The 23,817-nt window shown below is 41.6% G+C and overlaps 2 protein-coding genes across 2 annotated transcripts in view; one reads left to right on the top strand and one right to left on the bottom strand.

Moving 5' to 3' along the window:
• Positions 1 to 319: 319 nt before the first annotated feature.
• Positions 320 to 22,051, bottom strand: LOC143496618 (E3 ubiquitin-protein ligase TRIM35-like). Its single transcript, XM_076992796.1, has 7 exons — positions 22,037 to 22,051; positions 16,607 to 17,468; positions 12,557 to 12,652; positions 12,216 to 12,446; positions 11,855 to 11,877; positions 6,872 to 6,990; positions 320 to 1,553 (listed from the first exon to the last, which is right to left on the bottom strand). Exons 2-7 carry the CDS (start codon positions 17,009 to 17,011, stop codon positions 1,009 to 1,011), a joined length of 1,419 nt encoding a protein of 472 aa, XP_076848911.1. The 5' UTR covers positions 17,012 to 17,468; positions 22,037 to 22,051; the 3' UTR covers positions 320 to 1,008.
• Positions 20,830 to 23,817, top strand: part of LOC143496621 (GTPase IMAP family member 9-like) — a 47,381-nt gene continuing 44,393 nt past the window's right edge. Inside the window, exon 1 of the mRNA XM_076992800.1 lies at positions 20,830 to 20,989. The gene's annotated coding sequence lies outside the window, so the exon portion shown is untranslated. The remainder of the gene's footprint in view (positions 20,990 to 23,817) is intronic.

The following is a 23,817-nucleotide window of genomic DNA, read 5'->3' on the forward strand; positions in this document are numbered from 1 at the left end:
ACAGGGCATGACCACGGATGATTAAACAAAACAAAGTAACTAACAGCATGAACCAGGGGGAGGGCCGAGTCAGACATTACAGATTTACATACCTACCGCAGCTAATACTCACCAGAATAATTTACAAAAATTACATGCACGCCTGTTATTAAGTCAAGTTCAGTATGTTAATGTTGATAATCATTTCAAATGAATGTTAATAAAGTAAATAACGAGCTTAACATTTTCCCCTTTAGTGTTTTTTCTCTGTACTGTAAACCTTCCAAGAATAATCCTGAGGCTGCTGTTCTGAGAAAAAAGCTACCAACCTTTGTCTTAATAAATCAGTAAAGAACCATTTATTGAATTATATTCAACAATATAAAATATTTGACCACTTTTAATTGATTTCTCTAACTTTAATACACTAACGTTAAGGCTGTATATCTATTTTGTGGCCCTCAATGAAAAAAGTTTGGACACCCCTGTGCTAAAGTGATTTGTGTGATTGTAATGAACGCTGTAGGCAGCCCCCCTACCCAGGACATGAACCCAGGGGTTATACCAGGAAGCGGCTTAACAAACTTTAAAATTAACAAACTCTAAAATCTGCATTGACTTACCCTGATACCCAGTTCCTGATCAGAGTTAAAGTAATCAGGGTTGATCAACTCTGAGTAGGTTGACCCTGACAGAAGTGCATTCACGCATAACTATAAAAGACATTCTTAATGGAGCACAGATAAATTGGATTTTTCATGGAGATAAGAGTGAAAAAGAATAGAGCATCATATGACACACCACTGGAGCTTGAAATCTTAATGACTGTATATGAGAATATGAGCAGTTTTAGGTGCAGATATAACACTGCTGAGTCTGATAAAAAAATACAATCAGCATGGTTATTTAAACTAATATCAGCATTTTACTGTCTAATGGATAGATGAAAAACACCCTAATAAAGTATTGTAATAGGTCTCTGGTCTACAATTATTTCACGATATGTATGAAGATTAATTCAAGGCAACATTAACTTTGCTGTTCCACTGTTACTGATATCTTTGCTGGTAAGATCCTCATAGGAGAGGAACTGTAATTATAGAATAAAGGGAAAACAGTGTGAGTAAAAGTGTGTGTTATAGTGCACAGGTGTGAACTGGTTAGAAGATCAGTGAATGTCACTTTCCCCCTGTCCCAGTCCAGCTGAACTCTGACCCTCTGCACTTTCTCTGTAGGTGTGAAGAAGTGATCTGTCTGTCCTGGGCAGCGTGTCCAGTATTCAAAAGTGCTCATATCGTAGCACAGACTACACAGTGATTCACAGACAGACTCTCCCTTTCTCCATTCAGACTCTCTAATTACACCCAGTACCCAGTATTCACACTCTCCAACATCAACATCCCAGCAGTGTGTCCCTGAGTTAAAGCGCTCAGAGCCCAGGACACACTCCCACTCATCAAATCTCTCTGGATTATCAGGAAGCAGTGATTTCTGTAGTCTGTATTCTACGGTAGTGAGATCATCAGACAGGTGGAGGCGTGGATGTGCAGTGTTGGGGTCCAGAGTAACAGGGTCTGAGGAGAGAGAACAGAATGAATCATCATGTTCTTCATGTGTTTATGTGATGAGGTCACATCTACAGACTGCAGGCCCTTTACTCTGAGTGAAATGCTGCAGTAGGTTGATAAGAGGGAAGTGATGGCTTAGTTACCTTGAAAAAGTAATCCAATTACTGATTACTGATTACTCCTTTTAAAAGTAACTTAGTTACGTTACTGATTACTTGATTTTAAAAGTAACTACGTTAGATTACAAGTTACTTTAGTAGTTACATTCAGCAGCAAAATAATTTTTTCCAATACTCAGTTTATTGGAAGTGCATTTTTAACAGTAACAACGTATTGAAGCAGGTTTGGTAACCGAGGCAGAAACTGCTTAATCCAAAAATCCAGAGGAGGGAAACTTTATTGATAATGCAACTCTGGCGCGCGCAGGCTCCGCCCCCCAGTGTCACTTAAAGGGCTAAGACTCTTTGAGTGGCCAAGTGCCTGTCCGTTAGGGAATTCACCGTGACGAGTAGTAGTCGCTACTGTCAGTCCTGCCTCCCTCCTGTCGGTCATGTCTTCTGTTTGTCTTTTATTTTGAAATTTCCTAGTTGTGTCTGTCTTCACTCCCCTGCCCCCTCGTTATTGCTTTCTGCTGTGTCTTGTTGAGTCCCTTGGTTGGTTAGTGTATTTAAGTCTTGTGTTTAGTCTCTTGTGTTGTCGGTTATTGTAAGTATCTCTTGTTTGTATGCTATTTGGTATCTTGGTCTTTTGTGTCTGTATGTACTCCTTGTATTTTGTATTCCCTATTAGATGTACTTTGTGTGACTTTGGTTTCTCTAGTGATTTTGCTTGTTGATGTGTTTGCTTTTATTTAGCCTTGTCCACTTAGCTATTTCTGTTAGTGTTGTTTGGTTCATGTTAGGTGTTTGATTATTCTTGGTGTATGTTTTGTGTATATGTATCAGTTTTGTCATTTAATTCATTGTTCAGTCCGCACTTGCGTTCAGCCCTCTCTCCTAGTTGTTACAACTACAGTATATCCTGACATTACGTTTGTGTAGCTGCGTGGTATTATTTGTACATTTATTTGGTAACGTAATACAAGCGAACTGTTTAGTCGGACAGCTATTTGTTGTGAAACTAAATACCATTACAATTTAAAGCATTTTCAAGTAGGCTACGTTAGCCAAAATTCCAGCACTTTTCAAACGTGGAACACAAAGCAACATTTAAATTGGTCAGGTAAATGTTCCTTCCCCTGTTTTTGAGGGTGTTTATACTACCACATATCGTTACGGAAGGACACTGCAAAAAATGACTTGTAAAACGTGCTCGCGCTCTCACAGGGTCGCGTGCGGAGTAGAGCGCTACGGTCAGACGCAAAAGTAGAACTGAGTCAAGAAGAAAGCAAATATATATTTTACTAGGGAAAATAAAAAGTAACGCACAGTTATTTGGATAAGTAACTTTAATCTGATTAGTGGACTGGAAATAGTAGCGCGTTATATTACTCGTTACCAAAAAAATTGGTCCCCCCTCTTCTAGCTGTCGCTCCGGTTCCATGTTCCTTGTGTCTGTATTCCCTGCTTGTCTGTTTCCATGGTTTCCCTCTGTCTGCCACACCCATGTCATAGTGTTTCCAACTGTGTCTTGTTAGTTCTGTGTATTTATAGTCTCTGGGTTTCCCTTGTCGGTTATTTTGTGTAGTTTGCGATCTGTTTTTCTGGTATTTGTGATTCTCGTTTACTCGGTTTGTTCTCTTGTCTGTTCTAGCATTTGTTCCTGCCTGTTCTGTTTCTCTGCCTGGTTTTGTGAGTACTCCTTGTGTTTAGTATGTCGCTACATGTTTCATGTTCGGACTCCCTCGAAGATCTGAACCGTGCCCCCCTCTTCAACCCTGAGTTTGGAATTTCCCTTAAATCTCGCTCTCCTCAGAGTTTGTGTCTGCCTCCTCACTCTGCAGCATACAGTGCGTTGCATGTGTCTGTTTTATTCATTAATACATGTCTACATATCTTGGATTCGTTATGTATCACATGAAACTCTTAACTAGTGTAGTGCTACTGTTATACTGTCACACTGCATGTGTGTATTATTAGTGTCTGTGTACTGAAGTGTGTGTCCTCATTGATGGGTGGATACCGTTACAGATCCCCCCACTAAAGGGCGCTACTCCCAGAGTGACTAACACCAGTGGACTGTCCCCAGACTGAAGGATGGGACCAGAGGACGAGGACCACAGTGTCCAGACCCCCCAGGAGCAGATCCTTCAGGGAGGAGTCCACCGATGTGCCACAACTACAACACTCTCCCCAGAACAACAGGGGGCGACACACACAACACAGACACAGTTGTAATGTCAAACTCGAAACGTGGAATCAAACTGTATGAATTCATTTGAATCACGGTTACGGAAAAAGCCATGTGACTCTTCCAAAAACGGGTTCCGTTATGTCACGCAGTTTTGAGACGTTTTAAATCTTTTTGCACGTTTTAGTCCGCACTCAAGTTCAAGCAGCTTGTCTGATATCAGAATCTTTCCAGATTACTTGTAATTACAGCTGATTACTTGCAATATTTAATAAATAAAGGATTACACAAGCATTTCCCTACATTGCAATGTAAAATTAATAATGTCAGCTATATCAATCCACTGACTAACAAGTGTATCATAATGAAAAATACATCTTAATGACATTATTAAAACAACCCTGTTCTTTGCAAAATGATGTTTTCATGACTAAAATTGATTTAGGGACACATGCTATGGGGGAATATTTCATGTAATTTTTCATAAAAACACATTACTTCTATTTCTGTTAAGAAAAGGTTGTGGATTTAGGCCCTGGTTGCCCACTAGATGAAATGAAATGTGCCATATTTTGTCAATTGTGATTTTTACACCCCAATCGAAATTTGTCCTCTGCTTTTAATCCATCTGTGCAGTCAGAACACACACACACTAGTGATTACTAGGGGGCTGTGGATCACACGTGCCCAGAGCGGTGGGCAGCCCTAGCACGGGGAGCAGTTGGGGTTAGGTGCCTTGCTCAAGGGCACCTCAGTCATGGCCTGTCGGGGAATCAAACCCACGACCCTCCGGTCACAAGACCAGTTCCCTAACCGCCAGGCCATGACTGCCCCTATGTCACTGTGGCGTGTAATGATTCAATCATTTCACAAGATTGAATCATTTTCTGAATCAATTGGTTCATTTGATTCGATCTCCCAAAAGCCCCACTTTTGCCATCACTAAGACACTGACTGACAGAGAAAGACAGACACAGTGACAGACACACGGATGGGAAGGAGCAACAACACTAAGGACAACACAGGGACAGACACAAAGACAGGGACATAGAGAGGGACAGACAGACACAAATATGGTGATATAGTCACAGTCAGGAAAAGACACAAAGACGGTCACAGGGATACAGACAGGAAAAGACACAGACTCAAATATGATGACAAGGACACAGACACACAAAGATAAGGGAGGGTCTCAGCTGACACGCTTGGTCCCTCAGAGATGGAGATCCATGGAGCTCAGACTCTGAGTACCGGACTTCCTATAGACCCCTAGTGGGTGGTGTGTAGAGGGGGAGAGTGGGTGGTGTGGAGAGTGGGTGGTGTGTAGAGGAGGAGAGTGGGTGGTGTAGAGGTGGAGAGTGGGTGGTGTAGAGGGGGAGAGTGGGTGGTGTGTAGAGGTGGTGAGTGGGTGGTGTAGAGGTGGTGAGTGGGTGGTGTGTAGAGGTGGAGAGTGGGTGGTGTAGAGGGGGAGAGTGGGTGGTGTAGAGGTGCAGAGTGGGTGGTGTAGAGGTGCATAGTGGGTGGTGTAGAGGTGAAGAGTGAGTGGTGTGTAGAGATGGAGAGTGGGTGGTGTGTAGAGGTGTAGAGTGGGTGGTGTAGAGGTGGAGAGTGGGTGGTGTGTAGAGGTGGAGAGTGGGTGGTGTGTAGAGGTGGAGAGTGGGTGGTGTAGAGGTGGAGAGTGGGTGGTGTGTAGAGGTAAAGAGTAGGTGGTGTAGAGGTGGAGAGTGGGTGGTGTGTAGAGGTGGAGAGAGTGGGTGGTGTGTAGAGGTGGAGAGTGGGTGGTGTAGAGGTGGAGAGTGGGTGGTGTGTAGAGGTGGAGAGAGTGGGTGGTGTAGAGGTGGAGAGTGGGTGGTGCGTAGAGGTGGAGAGTGGGTGGTGTGTAGAGGGGAGAGTGTGTGATGTGTAGAGGTGGAGAGTGGGTGGTGTGTAGAGGTAAAGACAAGGGGGTGTAGAGGTGGAGAGTGGGTGGTGTGTAGAGGTGGGAGAGTGGGTGGTGTGTAGAGGTGGAGAGTGGGTGGTGTGTAGAGGTGGAGAGTGGGTGGTGTGTAGAGGGGGAGAGTGGGTGGTGTGTAGAGGGGGAGAGTGGGTGGTGTGTAGAGGTGGAGAGTGGGTGGTGTGTAGAGGTGGAGAGTGGGTGGTGTGTAGAGGTGGGAGAGTGGGTGGTGCGTAGAGGTGGAGAGAGTGGGTGGTGCGTAGAGGTGGAGAGTGGGTGGTGTGTAGAGGTAAAGACAAGGGGGTGTAGAGGTGGAGAGTGGGTGGTGCGTAGAGGTGGAGAGAGTGGGTGGTGCGTAGAGGTGGAGAGTGGGTGGTGTGTAGAGGGGAGAGTGGGTGGTGTGTAGAGGTGGGAGAGTGGGTGGTGCATAGAGGTGGAGAGAGTGGGTGGTGCGTAGAGGTGGAGAGAGTGGGTGGTGTGTAGAGGGGAGAGTGGGTGGTATAGAGGTGGAGAGTGGGTGGTGTGTAGAGGTGGAGAGAGTGGGTGGTGTGTAGAGGTGGAGAGAGTGGGTGGTGTGTAGAGGTGGGAGAGTGGGTGGTGTGTAGAGGTAGAGAGTAGGTGGTGTAGAGGAGGAGAGTGGGTGGTGTGTAGAGGTGGAGAGTGGGTGGTGTGTAGAGGTGGAGAGTGGGTGGTGTAGAGGTGGAGAGTGGGTGGTGTGTAGAGGTGGAGAGTGGGTGGTGTGTAGAGGGGAGAGTGCGTGATGTGTAGAGGTGGAGAGTGGGTGGTGTGTAGAGGTGGAGAGTGGGTGGTGTAGAGGGGAGAGTGGGTGGTGTGTAGAGGTGGAGAGTGGGTGGTGTGTAGAGGTGGAGAGTGGGTGGTGTAGAGGTGTAGAGTGGGTGGTGTAGATCTCCTCATGGACTGACTGTCTCTCCTCAGACCAGCAGTCAACTGGTCGTCCCCCTCACTGTTTATACTAATACAGCCTTTAATACTGGAATAGTTCATGTACCAAACACACAATGTTAATGTTTCTCTCTCTATAGAGTTCTAATTGTGAGGAGAACAGAATTACTCTAATTAATCAAAGAACACCAAAACTCACAGTACTGGAGAATCTTCTGCATTCTCTCCCAGACTCTGAACTTCAGGTTGGAAAGATGTTTTGCTACATTGATCAGAGATCCTGACACCTTCTCATGTTCCTTTGGGGTGTGATGAACTCTGGAAATGTATAAAGCTATTATTTTTATTTCTTTGCCTTTATTTAACCAGGTTAGTCCCTTGAGATACAAGATCTCTTTTACAAGGGAGACCTGGCCATGACAGAACGAGCAGCAGCACAAATTACAACATTGCAAAGTACATTCCAGAATTTCAAACAATCTTACTTAAAATCAATTAAAACACACACACACACGCACACACGCACACACGCACGCACGCACGCACGCACGCACGCACACACACACACACACACACACACACACACACACACACATTATGACCAATGTTGGTCGTTGTTCGTGTCTGACGCTCCAGGTCCAGAAGTGTCTCTCCTCCCACCATGTCACTCTCTCTTCCTGGTTGATGCGGATTGGCTGTTTTCTGCCCAAGACCCACAGTTCCGCCTTTCAAAGACCCACAAAGCAGTGAGACGAGGAGAATCTTTCTCCATTTTGGTGTCTGGTGTAGTTGCGTGTGTAGTTGCTAATATCTGTGATCTGACCTCCCGGTTTGTTTGAGCAATGTTGTATCCCAATCTCGAGTCGCTGATGTACAGTGGGGAAAATAAGTATTTAGTCAGTCACCAATTGTGCAAGTTCTCCCACTTAAAAAGATGAGAGAGGCCTGTAATTGACATCATAGGTAGACCTCAACTATGAGAGACAAAATGTGAAAAAAAATTGAGAAAATAATTTTGTCTGACTTTTAAAGAATTTATTTGCAAATAATGGTGGAAATAAAGTGCAAATATTTGTGTTTGTACTTCCATCTGGAAGTTTCTTATATTAAAATTTCCCATCCACCAGCGTAGCCTCTTCAGTCATCTCCATCATGATCTTATTGTGCGTCCATATAATCTGAGAAATATTCCACGGTGCAAAAGTGTCTCATGCGTTAAATGCGTAAAATAATTTTTTTAGTTCGTTAATTTTCCTGTAATTAATTAATCGAAATTAACACGTTAAAGTCCCACCACTAATATATATATATATATATATATATATATATATATATATTATATATATAATATGTTGTATGTGTATATATGTGTGTGTATATATGTATAAATATTCGTGTAAACAGTTTAAGCCTGTTAATACAGCCCAAACGGGAAGAAAGGACTACGGCGCTCTTTTTGTTTATCCCATTCTCTTTGTTTTGTTATAGGAAGTTAGGGTAGGTTATTGTATTTTATTTACTTTTCATTGAACAGGCTTTGGGTAAGGTAGTCGATATTGTTTTGGTTATAGATGTATTGCTTATTATTTTGAGCATCGGGTTGTGTCCTGAAGCTACATCCCTGGGCAATTGTAAATAAAACACTAATCTTTTCACTATCCCTATCACTGTCTCTCCATATCCTTTGTCTGTTAGGGCTATTGCCTAGAGTAGTCGTAACACACACACACACACACACACACACACACACACACACACACACACACACACACACACAGATGATCTAGACCCGACTTCTCTTATCGGGGTCTTAAATCCACTCAAAGAAACAATGTCCTTGATTTTTATATCCATCTGTAACAGGTTCCATGTGTATGGAGCAGCAAAGCTAAAGGCAGTCTATCCCAGCTCTGTTCCAGCTCTAGGTACGAAGACTGAGCAAACCCTGCCTTTTTATTCAAAAGACAGGATAAATAATTAGGCAGATTATCAATTAGTGCTTATACCAATATACCTGCGGCTCACATTGACGGGACAGGGCATCCGGTTTGATGTTTTTTGACCCTGGCCGGTAGGAGAGGGTGAAGTCAAACCGGCCAAAGAACAGGGACCACCTGGTCTGTCTGGGGTTCAGCCGTCTGGCCTGTTGGAGGTAGGCCAGGTTATTGTGGTCGGTCCAAACCAGAAAAGGATGTTTGGCCCCCTCCAACCAGTGCCGCCATTCCTCTAAGGCCATCTTTATGGCCAGAAGCTCCTTATCATAGTTCCGCTCGGCAGGCATTAGTCAGTGGGAATAGTAGGCACAGGGATGGAGTTTGGACGGGGTTCCTGTCCTCTGTGACAACACCGCCCGACTCCCTCGTCGGAGGCGTCAACCTCCACCACGAACGTGAGATCAGGGTCAGGTATACTGAGAACGGGGGCAGAGACAAAAAGCGCTTTGAGAGCGTCGAAGGCGGGCTGTGCTTCGGGAGACCAGTTGAACGGACCGTTTTGTCAGTTCAATGAGCGGCCCGCCCACCACACTGTAATTCTTTAAAAAACCCCAAGAAATGCTGGACCTGACGCAGCGATGTGGGGTTAGGCCATTGAGCCACTGCCCGGGTTTTGGTAGGGTCCATGCCCAACCTATTCTGGGCTACCCTGAACCCCAAGAATGACACTTCTTCTACATGGAAAACAGACTTCTCCAACTTGACATACAAGTGGTTCTCCAATAGCAGTTTGAGAATCCAACATACATGTTTAGTATGTTCCTGGCGAGACCGGCTATAAATCAATATGTCATCCAAATAGACGAACGTATAACGGTCTAGCGCTTCCCGCAGTACTTCATTTATGAACCTCTGAAAAACTGCCAGGGCGTTCATGAGGCCGAACGGCATAACGAGGTATTCATAATGCCCTGATGACGTGATAAAGGCGGTTTTCTATTCGTCGCCTTCCCGTACTCGGACCAAGTTATAGGCACTACGTAAGTCTAACTTGGTGAATATAGTAGCCTGCTGCAAAGCCTCGAAGGCAGTGGCCATTAGAGGCAAAGGATGATGGTCTTTTACCATTATTTTATTTAGGCCCCTGTAATCTATACAGGGCCTTAGGCCCCCATCTTTCTTACCAACGAAGAAAAACCCTGCACCGGCAGGGGAGGTAGACGGCTGAATGAGTCCTGCAGCCAGGGACTCCTTCATGTAGGCCTCCATAGCCTTCCACTCGGGTACCGCAAGGGAGAAACCCGGAGTCGACGAACGTGAGCAACCGGTGTTCGTCAGCTCCACGCCATAACAACGCCACGTGGAGCGTGAGACCACACAGATGGGTGAGCGAACTCGGAAACGACAGGGAAAACAGCGAATAAGGTAAGTGCAATGAGGAAACATAGAACGCAAGGAGAAGGCTGGCTGAAAAGCACGTAGAGACGGCAACAATCAACTCAGCAATGAGACTCTGCAGCCGTCCTCCTTAAATAGGGAGGCGAACAGCTGCAGGTCATCATTGCTGATTGCGTGTTTGCGAACGCATTCGCGAACTAATGCTGGTCTGTGCGCGAGCGCTGGTCCACAAACGAGTGTTGGCTCGGGAGCGAGCACTGGCTCGTGAGTCTCCTCCTGTGGCGACAGGAGGAGCCATTCCGGGGTCAGCCCTGACAGTGCAGACACCTTAGCTGTTTGTGCTTTTGACTTAAAGAAAAACACAAGTTTAGTTTTTCCAGCATTTAATACAAAATGTGCTTTTGTGCTTTTGACTTAAAGAAAAGCACAAGTTTAGTTTTTCCAGCATTTAATACAAAACGCATGTGATATAATTGATCTTGTATTTGATCAAAAGCTGACTGCAGATATTGAAAAGACTTTGCAGAGTTTGGTGCTGAACAGTAAATAACTATCATCTGCATACAAATGTAATTTGGCATTTTGAATATTTTGGTCAATGTTACTTATATAGAGGGTGAAATGTAAAGGACCAAGGATGGATCCCTGTGGAACTCCTTTGTAGAGCTGGAGCTCTTCAGAAGCATTATCCTCTAACTGAACTCTTTGAGTAGTTTTTGAAACAACCTACAGTCCGTTCTGAAAAGCCAATTTCCGAGAGTTGGTCAGTTAAAATAGAGTAGTCAACAGTATCAAATGCCTTTGTAAAATCAATAAAAATTGCAAAACAGCAGTGCTTATGGTCAAGAGCTTCAATAATATCATTTAAGACTTTTGTGGTGGCTGTAGTAGTACTATGTTTTTTTTTAAACTCCGACTGAAGGCATATTTGTTAGAACCAAATCAATGAGTGATGATTTTTCCACAATCTTTAAATTAATTCTTGTATGAGATTCAATCTACTGAGTAAGATTTAAAAGATGACAATGACTTTTCAGTGCATCAGAAGCAGGTGTAAGCCAATTATTTAAATCCCCAACAATCAAAATTTCACTATATTTTAACTGTGATAAAAGATTATATTATTTAAATATATAATATATTATTATTTATCTTATTCAAAGTATTTAACATTAAAAGTAATGTGAAATCTTTCATCAATCATCAAATCCATCAATATGTATTTAAATGTCTGCACGTGGTCAGTGTCACGGTAGGCGGGGTCAGACCCACAGGGGAGCCGCCCACTTCACATTCCACACATTTCTCTACACAGCCCCTCCCCCTTTCTAATTCACCCACATACTCCATCATCACTGACACCTGTCTGTCATCACCTCACTTCCTACTTCAGCCCACAGGTTCTGCCAGTCATCTCTGTGTATTCCTTGAGCGTAGGGGAGTGAACCTGCGAGTATTTTCTTCTGTTGCTGCCCTTTGACTGCCAAGTCAGGAACTTTACACCTTAAGTGTTTATCTTCCTCTGACTATCCCTGTGTGTGTGTGGCTGTGTTTTATTTCACTGTGTGTGTGTGGCTGAGTTTTATTTCACTGCGATTGTGATTGACATTTTATTTCACTGTAATGTGATTGACATTAAAGATTCCATGGCACCATAATCCACGTCTGCTGCTTCTGTCACCCCGTTACTGTCAATATCAATTTGTTTTTTATTCCTAAATATATAATATTTTTATTCCTTCTTCATATATCATGTTTCTGAAATAACAGACCACATACTGAAGATCTGAATTTATCAGAACAATCACAATGTGTAAAAATATGGAGATCAAACAGAAATAATCACTTACTGTTTCAATGTGGATGACACATTCTGAGAAGGAAACAAAGTGACAATTGTGGACAGAAATTGAAATGCAACTATAATTTTCTTTTATGACTGTCAAATATGCTTTTTCCTTATATGATATAAAATCAATGTGTCTAAAGACCCTGACACATACACACACAACAAAACAAATGTTAAAACCTTTTACTTATGCATTTATGTGTGTGTGTGTGTGTGTGTGTGTGTGTGTGTGTGTGTGTGTGTGTGTGTGTGAAGTAGTGTCAAGATGGCCAGTGAGTGATTATTTTTCACTTACATTGGTGCATTTATCATGTTTTGTACATGTATTTAAGTGAGAGAGAGACAGATTGAGTGATTCTTACTAGTAAGAACGGGATGTTCTCAGCTTCCATCTCCTTCTCTGTGTTTCTGATTTGATCTGAAAGAGATGCTATTTCTCCACTCATCTCCTCAATCTTCCTCCTCATCATGTGACTCTTCTGCTCCTCTTCCTCCTTCAGTGCAGCTATTCTTGCTGCTTCTTCATCTCTTAGAAACTGGTGGATCTTCTCAAACTCCTCCTTTATCTGCCTCTCTGTGTGCTGGGCCTGATACTGGAATGGGAGATGATGAGGAAATATAAACTATCCAAATGTGTGTGTTTCATTATGGTGTACGTGGACAGTGATCACAGCACCATTCAGAACTCAGAGTGACCTTTCACCTTAATGTGTGCTGCTGTTTTCTCACAGACTTGTTTATCTTCCTTTAAGACCTTCAGATGCTGCTGTAGATGCTCCAGTGAGGTCTTGAGTTTGTTCTGTAAAAATGGCAGAGGACAGTACGAGTCTTACAGGATTTAATCTCAGTGTCTGTATCTGTACTGGAGATTACAAAGATTACAAAATAATGTCAAGAATGAAAAGTATGCCACGTTTACTCTTTGACCAAGTTTCATTTACTGCAAAATAGTAATACTATATATTTACAGTATGTGTCTAAAAATGTTATTAATATTTTAATTTTGAATAAATAAACTTTGAATATAATAACTGTGAAGGTTTGATTTAATTCTCTCCAATCCCATCCCTTGACAGGTTTAATCTAGCCTATTTAACATTCATTTCAAAATAATCTAAACCAGGGGTGGCCAACCCGAGGCTCGCGAGCCACATGCGGCTCTTTGTCCGTTCATATGCGGCTCTTCCATTAGTCATTAAAATATATATTTATATACATTTATTTATTTATTTTTGTTGCACATATGTAGTATAAGTTGAGTATTTGAGTCACTGCTTAATTCGCGCTACAAGACTTGTGACTAGACAAAGCCAAAGTCTGTTGCCACGGTGACGCTACATAATCTGATGACCGCTTTCCAGATTTTTGGACATTTCACTGCATCATCCACCAAGAGCAGCTAGTGTCCAAAAAGCTAAGCTTGGACCACGTCATGAAACCCGTACTGGAAATTGTCAACTTTATCCGTACTCATGCCCTTAATCACAGACAGTTCAGAAATCTCATTGCAGACCTTGATGAAAACCTTCCTAGTGATTTGCCACTTCACTGCAACGTAAGGTGGCTTTCGAGAGGTAAGGTGATATCTCGTTTTTTTGGACTTTTGAACCAAGTCAAGTTGTTCCTTGAAGAAAAACACAAAGACTATCCTGAGCTCTCTGATCCCCAGTGGATTTTAGATCTGGCTTATCTGGTGGACATGCTGCACCACTTGGACAGACTGAACCTTGATCTCCAAGGGAAATTAAAGATGATACCTGATCTAGTGCAGTCAGTATTTGCATTTGTTAACAATTCAAGCTGTTTAAAACTCATCTTAAAAAGGGAGAACTAACACATTTCCCGTCTGTGTCAAATGCAAGTGCCCAAGCAGCTGAGGTCCTAAAACGGAGAACTGCACACTATGCAACTCTACTTGAAAATCTGCAGCAGAGCTTTGAGGACAGATTCCATGAGCTACAAGTGAAAAGGCCACAAATTACATTCCTTCCCTTACCAAAAAAAAGTATACTTAAAGTTTTTTTTTTTAAGTAAACTTAAAGTATACTTGGGAAATATACTTATGTAGTAAGTATACTAATATCAATGTACTAATGGTATACTGGTAAGTTTACTAATTCAATACTTCTTGGGACTAAATTGGCCCACTTTTTAGTTTATAAAAGTATACTTTTAAGTATACTTTAGGTGAGAGAGTAGTAAACTTTGAGTGCACAACTAGTTTATGTCCAAGTTTTATTTTGTACTACAACTATACTAAAAGTAAACTTACAGGTATACTGTTAGTTTACTAGTTATATACTTCTAGTCTAGTTTTTAGTTTATGAAAGTACATTGTTAAGTATACTTTAAGTGTAAGAATAGTAAACTGAGTACACAACTAGTTTACATTTAGGTTTTATTTTGTACTGTTAATATACTAAAAGTAAGCTTATTGTGACGATGGGGTCGTGGTGAAGGATATGAGACACAGAATCCCTCTTGACTGACGTCACTTTCAGTTTATTGACAGTGATTGCGCAATAGCGCACGATAAACATCCAAACACGCACACAGAAACGTGTAGACTTAAGCTAGAGATATACTTGCTGTTAACTACACGTTCGCGTACGCATCATGGCTGCTTCGCGTATCCTGCGTCGGTTTGGCGCGTAGGTCTTGCACGTCCTCCAAAAGTTAACGCGAAACATACTTGCTGTTTGCCCATGCGTTCGCGTAGACAACGTTCGCGTCGCGTTAACTTTTGGAGGACGTGCACGACCTACGCGCCAAACCGACGCAGGATACACGAAGCAGCCATGATGCGTACGCGAACGCGTAGTTAACAGCAAGTATATCTCTAGCTTTAGACAACGACGAGCACGGGACACTGCGCGAACACACATTAAATAGACAAACCACATATGCCCCGAATGATCACGAAACGAGCCACAGGTGAGACCAATTAACACACTCAGACACAACCACATTCATGAAGATCCACAGAGGACTAGACATAGACAACATAAACACACGCCCAAAGGGGAGGGGTCAGGGGCTGTAGTGTGACAGGTAAAGCAGAACTTGTGCATATGCTTGTAAAAATGTTAACATAAACATAACATTTTAAACTCCAGCATTATACTATTATGACTTGACCTTATTATGCACTTGGAGCAAGATATAGTAGGGACTTGGATATTTCCGCGTGATAATGATTGAGCCGCGGCCATTTTTCTCCGGTCGCACTGTCAAATCGAAATCAGTCATCACAAGCGCGCGGTAAAATAAATCGCTGTTTTCATCGGTTTTAGGAGGTTCTTCCCAGAGTTTTGGTAATATGTCATAATTGAATGTCCACTTTCTCTCATCCCATTAGAAGAATTCGCATTTCGTGCTCCTGTTTCTTCTTGAGCCTGCTTGAATTTTAACTTCGCATTTGGACCGTTCAAAAACATTGTGGGACTGTTCAAAAGATATTAATGGTTACGTGGACCGTTACATTATATTCTTGTTTATTGTTTCCTGAAGTTTTATCCCAGTCTGTACAGTTTAAGGTAGTTTTTTAAGGGTCCCAAGACAACGTGTTGGTCCGATGAACCATGATAACGGTGGACACGGACTAGCCACATGCTAAAACTAGCGCATATTTCTTGATCACAGGTTTTAGGTCAATTGCATTTAAAAAATAGGGCCGATTTAAATGTGAATATCTTTCGACTGGCTTAATCAAATTTGACAATTGAGGCATCTTTTTCTTAGTTATATTGTGCTGCATCTAATTAAACTATTTTAAATGTGATTAAATAATTTTGAAAAAAATGTCCAAGTCCCTAGATATAGTAAGTATTAGTACTTTGTGGCAAAAAGATGTAAAAAGTATACTAAAGTACAAGTATAAATATGAATGTACTTAGTCTTAGGCTTCTGTTTATACTTTTCAGTATAAGCCAAGTATACTTCACTATACTATTCTAAGACTAACTATGAATGTACTTAGTTTTAGACTTCTGTTTATACTTTTCAGTATAAGCCAAGTATACTTCAGTATACTATTATTAAGTATCTAAAATATAGTTTATAAAAAGTCAACTTCAAGTATACTTCCTCAGTTTTAGTAAAAAATAAGTATACTCATAGTACACTTGAATAAACTTCTTTTTGGTAAGGGTTGTTAACCCCTTTGCTGCTGATTCTGATTGTTTGAAACCCCCACTGGTGACAGATGAAGCTGCATCTCAAATGGAGATGATTGAACTCTTTGAAGATGACAGACTCCGGTCTGTTCTGAGTGAAGGAACCCTGGATTTTTGGAAAATTGTTCCTATGGAGAAGTATCCCAATGTAAAACAAGCTGCACTGAAGCTACTGTCAATGTTTGGCTCAACATATGTTTGTGAAACAGTATTTTCTACCCTGAAACATGTGAAATCAAAGCACCGCTCTGTTCTTACTGATACACATGTGAAAGAACTGCTTCGAGTAGCATCAACTGAATACAAACCAGATTTGAAAAGGATTGTGGAAAACATAGAATGCCAAAAGTCTCACTAAATTTATCTACAAGACAGGTATGAAATGGTCATTATCAGTTGTGGTTGCTGTTGTACTGATATTTGTTTGCACATATTTGTTTAAATTCATAACCTGTGGCTCCTGGTCGTAATGAGTTTTTTTTTCTGGCTCTTTGTGTCTGAAAGGTTGGCCACCCCTGATCTAAACCATGGAGGAACACAGATAATACAGATAAATATATATATAGTATGTTTCATACCTTAAAGTCACACACAGCTTCATCTACTGGACAGCAGTCGTGAGTTTTATGTGCCTTTGAAATCTGACACACCACACACACAGGCTGTTGGTCCTCCAGACAGAAGACTTTGAGTTTCTCATTGTGCAGACTGCAGAGAACCTCAAACCCTGCTGAAGATCTCTGACTTCTGCTCTCTAGAAAAGACTCACACAGGTTCTTTAGTGCAAGATTACAGGGAGGATCAGATTTAGAAGATCTTTTCCTACAAACTGGACATTCTTGAGATCCCTTGGTTTCCCAGAACTGCTGCAGACAGGTTTTACACACACTGTGGCTACATGACAGTAAAACAGGATCCCTGAAGATGTCACAGCACACAGGACATGAAAACTCTTCTTCTGACAGAGTGTTTGTAGCAGCCATTTCCTCCAACAGCTGCTGTAATAGATCGTTCTGCCCAAACGTCAATTCCTTAGTCTAAGTGTAGTTCTTCATCCAGGTTAGTGAGTTTAAGGAGTTGATGCCAGAGCATAGAGATTATCTAAACATTTATGACAGACGTGAGTCAAGACAGGTGTGGTAGTCCAAGGTTTACTTGCTTAAACGGGCAGCTGTTTACAGGGAGGAGGGGACTGTGTAAAGAAGTCAAAAAGATGAAAACCTTTACGATAATTCCACCAGATGGCGCCAGTTCACAAACATTATTGAATCAGGGCAACATCAGCTAACACTGCCTTAGTTTTTACAGTTTAGTTACAGTCTGTAATGTCTCCTTTTGCCCAAACATCACTTTCATATTTAGGTCTTCTGTCATAAACACAGTAGCACAGGAGAGAATCAGTCAATATAGACCTTGATCCAGCAGAGGGAGTTTAGACTCCTTTCAGAAATAAAGCAGAAAGAAGTAAATACCAGAGTTAATTTCCTTGTACAGATGGGTAAGGGGGGGGGGGGGGGGGGTGGAGCTGTTTGTGTAGGACAGGGATGTCAAAGTCAAATACACCGAGGGCCAAAAAACCAAATTTGCTACAAGCCGAGGGCCGGACTGGTTCAATGTTTATTAAAACATATTGAAATGATTGCACATAGCCTATTGAACCAAGACCTAATACAGTGTATATTATTTAATGCTTAAATGAATAAAGCAATATTTTCTTATGGATCTGTCAGTAATTTCAAGTCAAAACATTTTTCAACAAGCAAACAGATAAAAACAAACTTCCTTCAAAGAAAACATGTCCTGGATATTAAATGAATAAAGTAATAAAGGTTTGAAAAGTGCTGGAATTTAGGCTAAAGTACTTGAAAATGCTTGAAATTGTAACTACTTCGTTTCACAACAAATATCTGTCTGACTGAACAGTTCTCTTGTATTACGTTAACAAATACGAGCCTCTTGTAATTCCAGGACGAAACATGAGAGAATGTGAAGACGTTAAGATTGGGCGTTTTGAAAATAAACAACCATTAAATAATGTGAATAAAAAAGCGAATTATTTCGACTATATGTATAAATATTTAACTTAATTAAGTTTAACTGGTGCGCGAAGTTACAAAATTCGAGAGGTGCACGACCTTGCGAATCGACAGCATGCGACACCCTCGCGCACGGGCGCAGCCACTGCGATTACGTCATTTTCGCCGCGCAGACCCTCGCCGCTTGTGTGCGCTGCAGTGATTTCGCGAGCTACCGTTGCATTGTGGGGAATGTAGTGTTTGTGGGTGCAAAACACCATCGGGCGGCTGTGGCCTGCGGGCCGGTTCTAATAGTAATTAAATATCATCCAGGGGGCCATAGATAATCAATTCGCGGGCCGAATCTGGCCCGCGGGCCTTGACTTTGACATATGTGGTGTAGGAGATAACAAATGAGGTTTGTAGTTGGTAGTTTGTTCTCACTAGGGAGCAGTAGTCCACTAAGAATTAATAATTACTGATCACGAAAACCTCAACTCAGTCTGTGTGTATTACAATTATACAATAATAATAACCTTTATTTGTAAAGCACCTTTCATACATACATGCAACTCAAAGTGCTTTACAGAATAAATAAAAAAGAACCATTAAAAGGAAGCAAAGATAAGGAGACAAAAGGAAAAGAGAAATAAAGATAAAAAGGAAACAAACAATAAAATAATGTAATAAAGTGAATAACGTAAATAATGATGATTTAGGGATTTCAGATTTAGGGTTTCTTAACTAAAAGCAGATCAAAACAGGAAGGTTTTGAGACTCTTCTTAAAGCTGTTTAGGAATGAAATGCTTCTCAGAGAGTTCCAGAGCTTTGGGCCATAGTGTCTAAAATCACCCTCGCCAATCTTTAATCAGATTTTAGGAATCACCAGTAGATTACTGTTTGAAGACCTCAGAGACCTGACTGGAACATATCTAACCATCATTTCACTGAGGTAAAGAGGAGCAAGACCATGAAGACATTTAAAAACCATGACTACAACCTTAAAATCTATTCTAAAGCTGACAGGTAACCAGTGCAGTGAGTGGAGTGCAGGTGTAATATGATCTCTCTTTCTCCTGCGGGTCAGAACCTGTTGGGGCTTTAACTTCTATCAACCACTTTAGCCCAGCGTGTTCGTTTGATGCAAAAGAGATAGTAGGAACAACATACCAAAATTATAGCAATACCAAAAAGGCCTTTATTAAAACAGAGATATCTCTGGGGATCTCCCACATTCCAAACAATTCTCATTTACATCAGAGAGATCCGAAGTAAACTGGTAACAAGCAGGTTTATATACTATGGCCACACCCCTTCAGTCCACTTGCATGGTCATAGTTAGAGTTCTCTACGTATATGCATGACTCTGCATTATTTCATGTCCACTGTGTCCCAACCTAATAGGGTGTCCTTACAGGCAGTTGGTGCAAGTGACCTTCTGTGGAGCTTATCAGTATAGAACATATTCTACAGACACTTCACTCCCTATAGACCAAACTGTTCTCTGATGCAACAATATGCTATATGGCCCCTTGTGAGGCCCTTCTTAAGATTACGTATAAACTAATAGTTTAATGCCTATAACCTCCTGTAGCTTTCAGTGTCACACTGAACTGTAAGGGGCTTGGAGCACATTACAGCACAACACAACTGGATACTCAAATAAAATTGGGTACTACTAAATAACTTTGTAAACTGGGTCAGAAAATCATGCATTAACATACCTAATAGTATGGTTACCCGATTTTACTATAGCTATGATGAGCAGTATACTTTGGAAGGAGAAAGAGAAATCTCATGCTGATTAAGACTGATGTAAATTCTCAGTCTGAGCTGCATGCATGGGATTAAATGACACTAATTATATACAAGATTAAAATTTCTTTCTTTCCCTGTCACGTATGGCCGCACCCCCCTTCCTTAGCAGTCACTCCGGGTTCCCTCGTGTCGGCCACTGAAGGGTTTGGTGCTGGTACATACGGACTTCTGGACCTCCCTTGTCCAATGGCGTTCTGAGGACACTCCCTCGACCAATGACACTCCTGCCCACAAAGAAATATCCACCCAACATGCCACGACCACAGTTGCCAGGACAACCCTGACCACCCCTGCCCCTTGCCTAACCCCTCCCTCTTAAACTTGAGTTAAATCTCATTGGTGGGTAATCCCACCCCTGTTGCAGATAGGGAACATATTGAGGAGTCTGGGGCGGGCCCCTGTACGCGTACACTGCTTGCGTACACACTTTTCTAAACCAGTTAATGTGTGAGCGTTGGGACCCTGGGTGTATACCAGTTTGGGACACCCAGATGTATGCTGCTTGGCTCAGATAACTTGTGGGAGTTGACTTATCCAACCATGTGACTAGAAATGGCGGATGCTGCACGTACTGGCCATTTAACAGAGGGCCTCACCTAATGCTCCATTATGTCTAGTGAGGGGTACTTCATGTAGCAGGTGAGTTGTGCTTGCTGCATACTGAAAAGCACTTAACTTAAACAGTAACTTCACACTGTAATCCCTGACAGTGTGGTGAACTCATTACAATTATTCTATTTGTAAGCAAAACTGCAAAACAGTTCAAACGGCTTAAAACATTAAAGTTCATACAACGATATTCAAGTTTTAATCTCAATAAGCTCAACATTTTCAAGTGAAGACAATCACTAAACTCATTGTTTTTCATTTAATATTTGCCGAGCGTCTGACACAATGCGCTCCTGCATGCCTATTGGTTAAAACCATCTAATTAGCATACTGTGATTTTTGAACAAACATGGTGGACAGTGCGGCTGGTGCGGGAAAACTACACTGTAAACCCAGCATTAAGGTTTTGCGCTGTCTTAACTTTTTGTTATGTTTTAAGTTTCGATTCCCAGACCTGAAGCCATGACTGAGGTGCCCCTGAGGTGCCCCAACCCTCAGTTGCTCACCTGAGATAAAATGTAAGTAGCTCTGGACACGAGTGTCTGCCAAATGCCACAAAAATGAAAAATTCTATTATTATATAATTATTACTAAAAGTATTGTAGTATGCAGTACTTAAATATGTATATATATATATATATATATCTTAAAAATTAAGATTTTCCTAAACTTATATATTTTATTTAAAGTTTTTTTTTTTTTTTTTTAAGTTAACTGTACTTAAAAATTATATTACATGAACTTAACATTTCTTAGGTAATCGGTTACAGCAAAACTTTTGAGTTTAGTTAACTTTTAGGAAAACAACATAGGAACTAAAGCAACTAGCGATACAGAAACAAAACAGAACCTTAGTAACAAAACCAGACTGAACATGTAGTAACCTAAACCGAAGACAAAACTGCTAGACAGGCAGATGCAAACACTAATAATTCATGAACATCTATCATACTTTCAGTAATAACCAGACATCAAAACAAACTAAGAACAAGGAGGCTAGATGAACCAGTAAAAATCCAATGCCCGCAAAGCTTCTAAACATTTACCTAAACAAACTTATGACCCAACTGACCAGAGTAACAGAGGGAAAAACACAAGATCACAAACACAATAACCCACGATCAGAACATATAAAACCAGGAACTAAATCCCAGACAATAATGAGATATAATCTAGAAACAGCTGAGATGGCAAATGAAGGCAGAACTATACAATGAATGTATGACAAAGTCAAATGTATGACAAAGTGCATCAACAAAGTCTCCCAAAGCCAATATCTTTCCTGCTGTCAACTTATCTAGTTTTACTTGCCAAATACATCACCGTTTCACTCTGGCATGTCTACGTCACTTACTCACTTCGCTTATCTCGGTGTGTGCGCTATCTATAACTATCTCCACCCAGTCCCTTCTAACATGCAGTTAACACTTTACCCCACGGCCTGACTTACTTTTATTGTCTATTTCCCTTTTTCTTGGTCCCTTAACTCCCTTCTCTGTCTTTCCTAGTTTAATTCCTTTAGCAGGATTAGCACGTTTTTATTTATTTATTTATTTATTTTTTACCTCTGCTCGCCTGCCTGTCTTCTGTGTGCAGTGTGTTATAATGTTGTTCACCACTTCCTCTCTGTCAGTCTCTCCAGAGTGCTCAGACTTCCTCACTTCCTCATTGGTCACAGTTCTCCCCCCTCCCTTTTTGCTCTCATCTTGTCGAATGACTGAATTTGCATGGGTTTTTTTACACTCTTTATTGGGGGTTTTAACTATTTGGGACATGGGTTTTTTACACTCTTTATTGGGGGTTTTAACTATTTGGACTGTTCTTGTTTCTACATTAACCACTGAATAGATTCCTTTTACTTGTCCCTGAGTTTTGGTGGCACTCTCCTGTGGGGAAGCTGTGGGCATTACCGGGCGAGTGTAAATTATTAGCTGTGAAGACAGTCAAATGCGTGTTTTCCACTATGCCGGTTTAAAAAGTATTAGCGGCTCGCTAGGCTTGTAAACTAACCGCGCACCACGAAAATGTAGCAGTGTGTCGCTCCGTTTGTGCAGGTGAGCCCGCGGACCGGCTGGGGAGCCGCATGAAACCAGGCAAAGAGCCGCATGCGGCTCGCGAGCCGCGGGTTGGCCACCCCTGTACTAGACTGAGGGTTCTGTTGACACCGTAAGGTTTACCACCCTCAATCAATACAGGTTCTTGGTCCGAAACTGGGCGATTTTTGGGGGTACCTCAAGCCCCCAGGACGCCCGTGACCCAGCTGACTCGAGAACGCCGTTCGGTCTTACCGTCGCCTCGTCAGGCAAACGGGAGGGTTTGCCAAACCCCAGGAAACAAAGAAACACTTATTAGGCCGGTAGGGACTCTAACCCTATTTTTCCTTTTAGGGACTGAAACGCTTTTTCCTTTTAAACCATATATTTTACCTTTTAAACCAAACCAAAAAAGATAATAAAAATTAAAAAATTGCTATTTAATTTAGCATCGACCAAACACCATTAGTTCATCACAATTTGGAATTATACAAATGTGCAGAAATTTTGTTGTAACAGGTATAGCTACTGCTTTACCTTTAATTGAACCGGCTCGGACGAACTAACGGTATTTTAGAAGACGTGTTCCAAAAATCTCTCTTCCCATCACGTCGGAAGGTCACCAATTGTTGAGGGCTTTAAACTTCTATCTACCACTTTAGCCCAGCGCGTTCGTTTGATGGGAAGGAGATAGCAGGAACAACCATACCAAAATTATAGCAATACCAAAAAGGCCTTTAATTAAAAGAGAGATATCTCTGGGGATCTCACATCCTAACATTTACATCAGAGAGACCAAACAAGTGTTTGTACATGCCGTCTTTATACACGATTTCTCCGCCCCCAAACGCTCAGATCTTCTTCTATACCTTACATGGTATTGTTATTCGAGTAAACATGATTTTGCTGTTCAAGCAGACATGACTTTTCCATTTGTTTCAACATATTAGAATATCTGTTCAAAGGGATGCGGTCATACACCGGTATGTTGTACTTCTCCTTTATCAGTCTAACACTGGTCCTCAACTTCCCGTTGACCGGGTCATCTTCCCTGTGAAACTCCTTACACATCATGATTTCCCAAGGCCCTTCTTAGGGTTCACAGCTTAAACACATCTAATGCAGCAGCTATATTCAATTACTATATTATGTTAATGGTAAGCAAAATATTATTGTAGCTAATGCTATTGCTAAGCAAAAATAAACCCAAAATCACAACAAAGCTTAAATAGTTGCAAAGGGGGAGGGGCGATGAGTAGCAGGTGAACCACATCTGCATGGAGATCATATGTTATTCCTGACAATCATCTGGT

The sequence above is a fragment of the Brachyhypopomus gauderio genome, unplaced genomic scaffold (genome assembly GCF_052324685.1).
Source record: "Brachyhypopomus gauderio isolate BG-103 unplaced genomic scaffold, BGAUD_0.2 sc97, whole genome shotgun sequence".
Lineage (NCBI taxonomy): Eukaryota > Metazoa > Chordata > Actinopteri > Gymnotiformes > Hypopomidae > Brachyhypopomus > Brachyhypopomus gauderio.

Coding starts and splice junctions, on each gene's coding strand:
- LOC143496618 (XM_076992796.1), bottom strand. CDS start 17,011: ATGGCTGCTACAAACACTCTGTCAGAAGAAGAGTTTTCATGTCCTGTG. Junction 11,878..12,215: donor AGAACATCCCGTTCTTACTA/GTAAGAATCACT, acceptor TTTCCTTCTCAG/AATGTGTCATCCACATTGAA. Junction 1,554..6,871: donor GCAGAAGATTCTCCAGTACT/GTGAGTTTTGGT, acceptor CTCTCTCCTCAG/ACCCTGTTACTCTGGACCCC.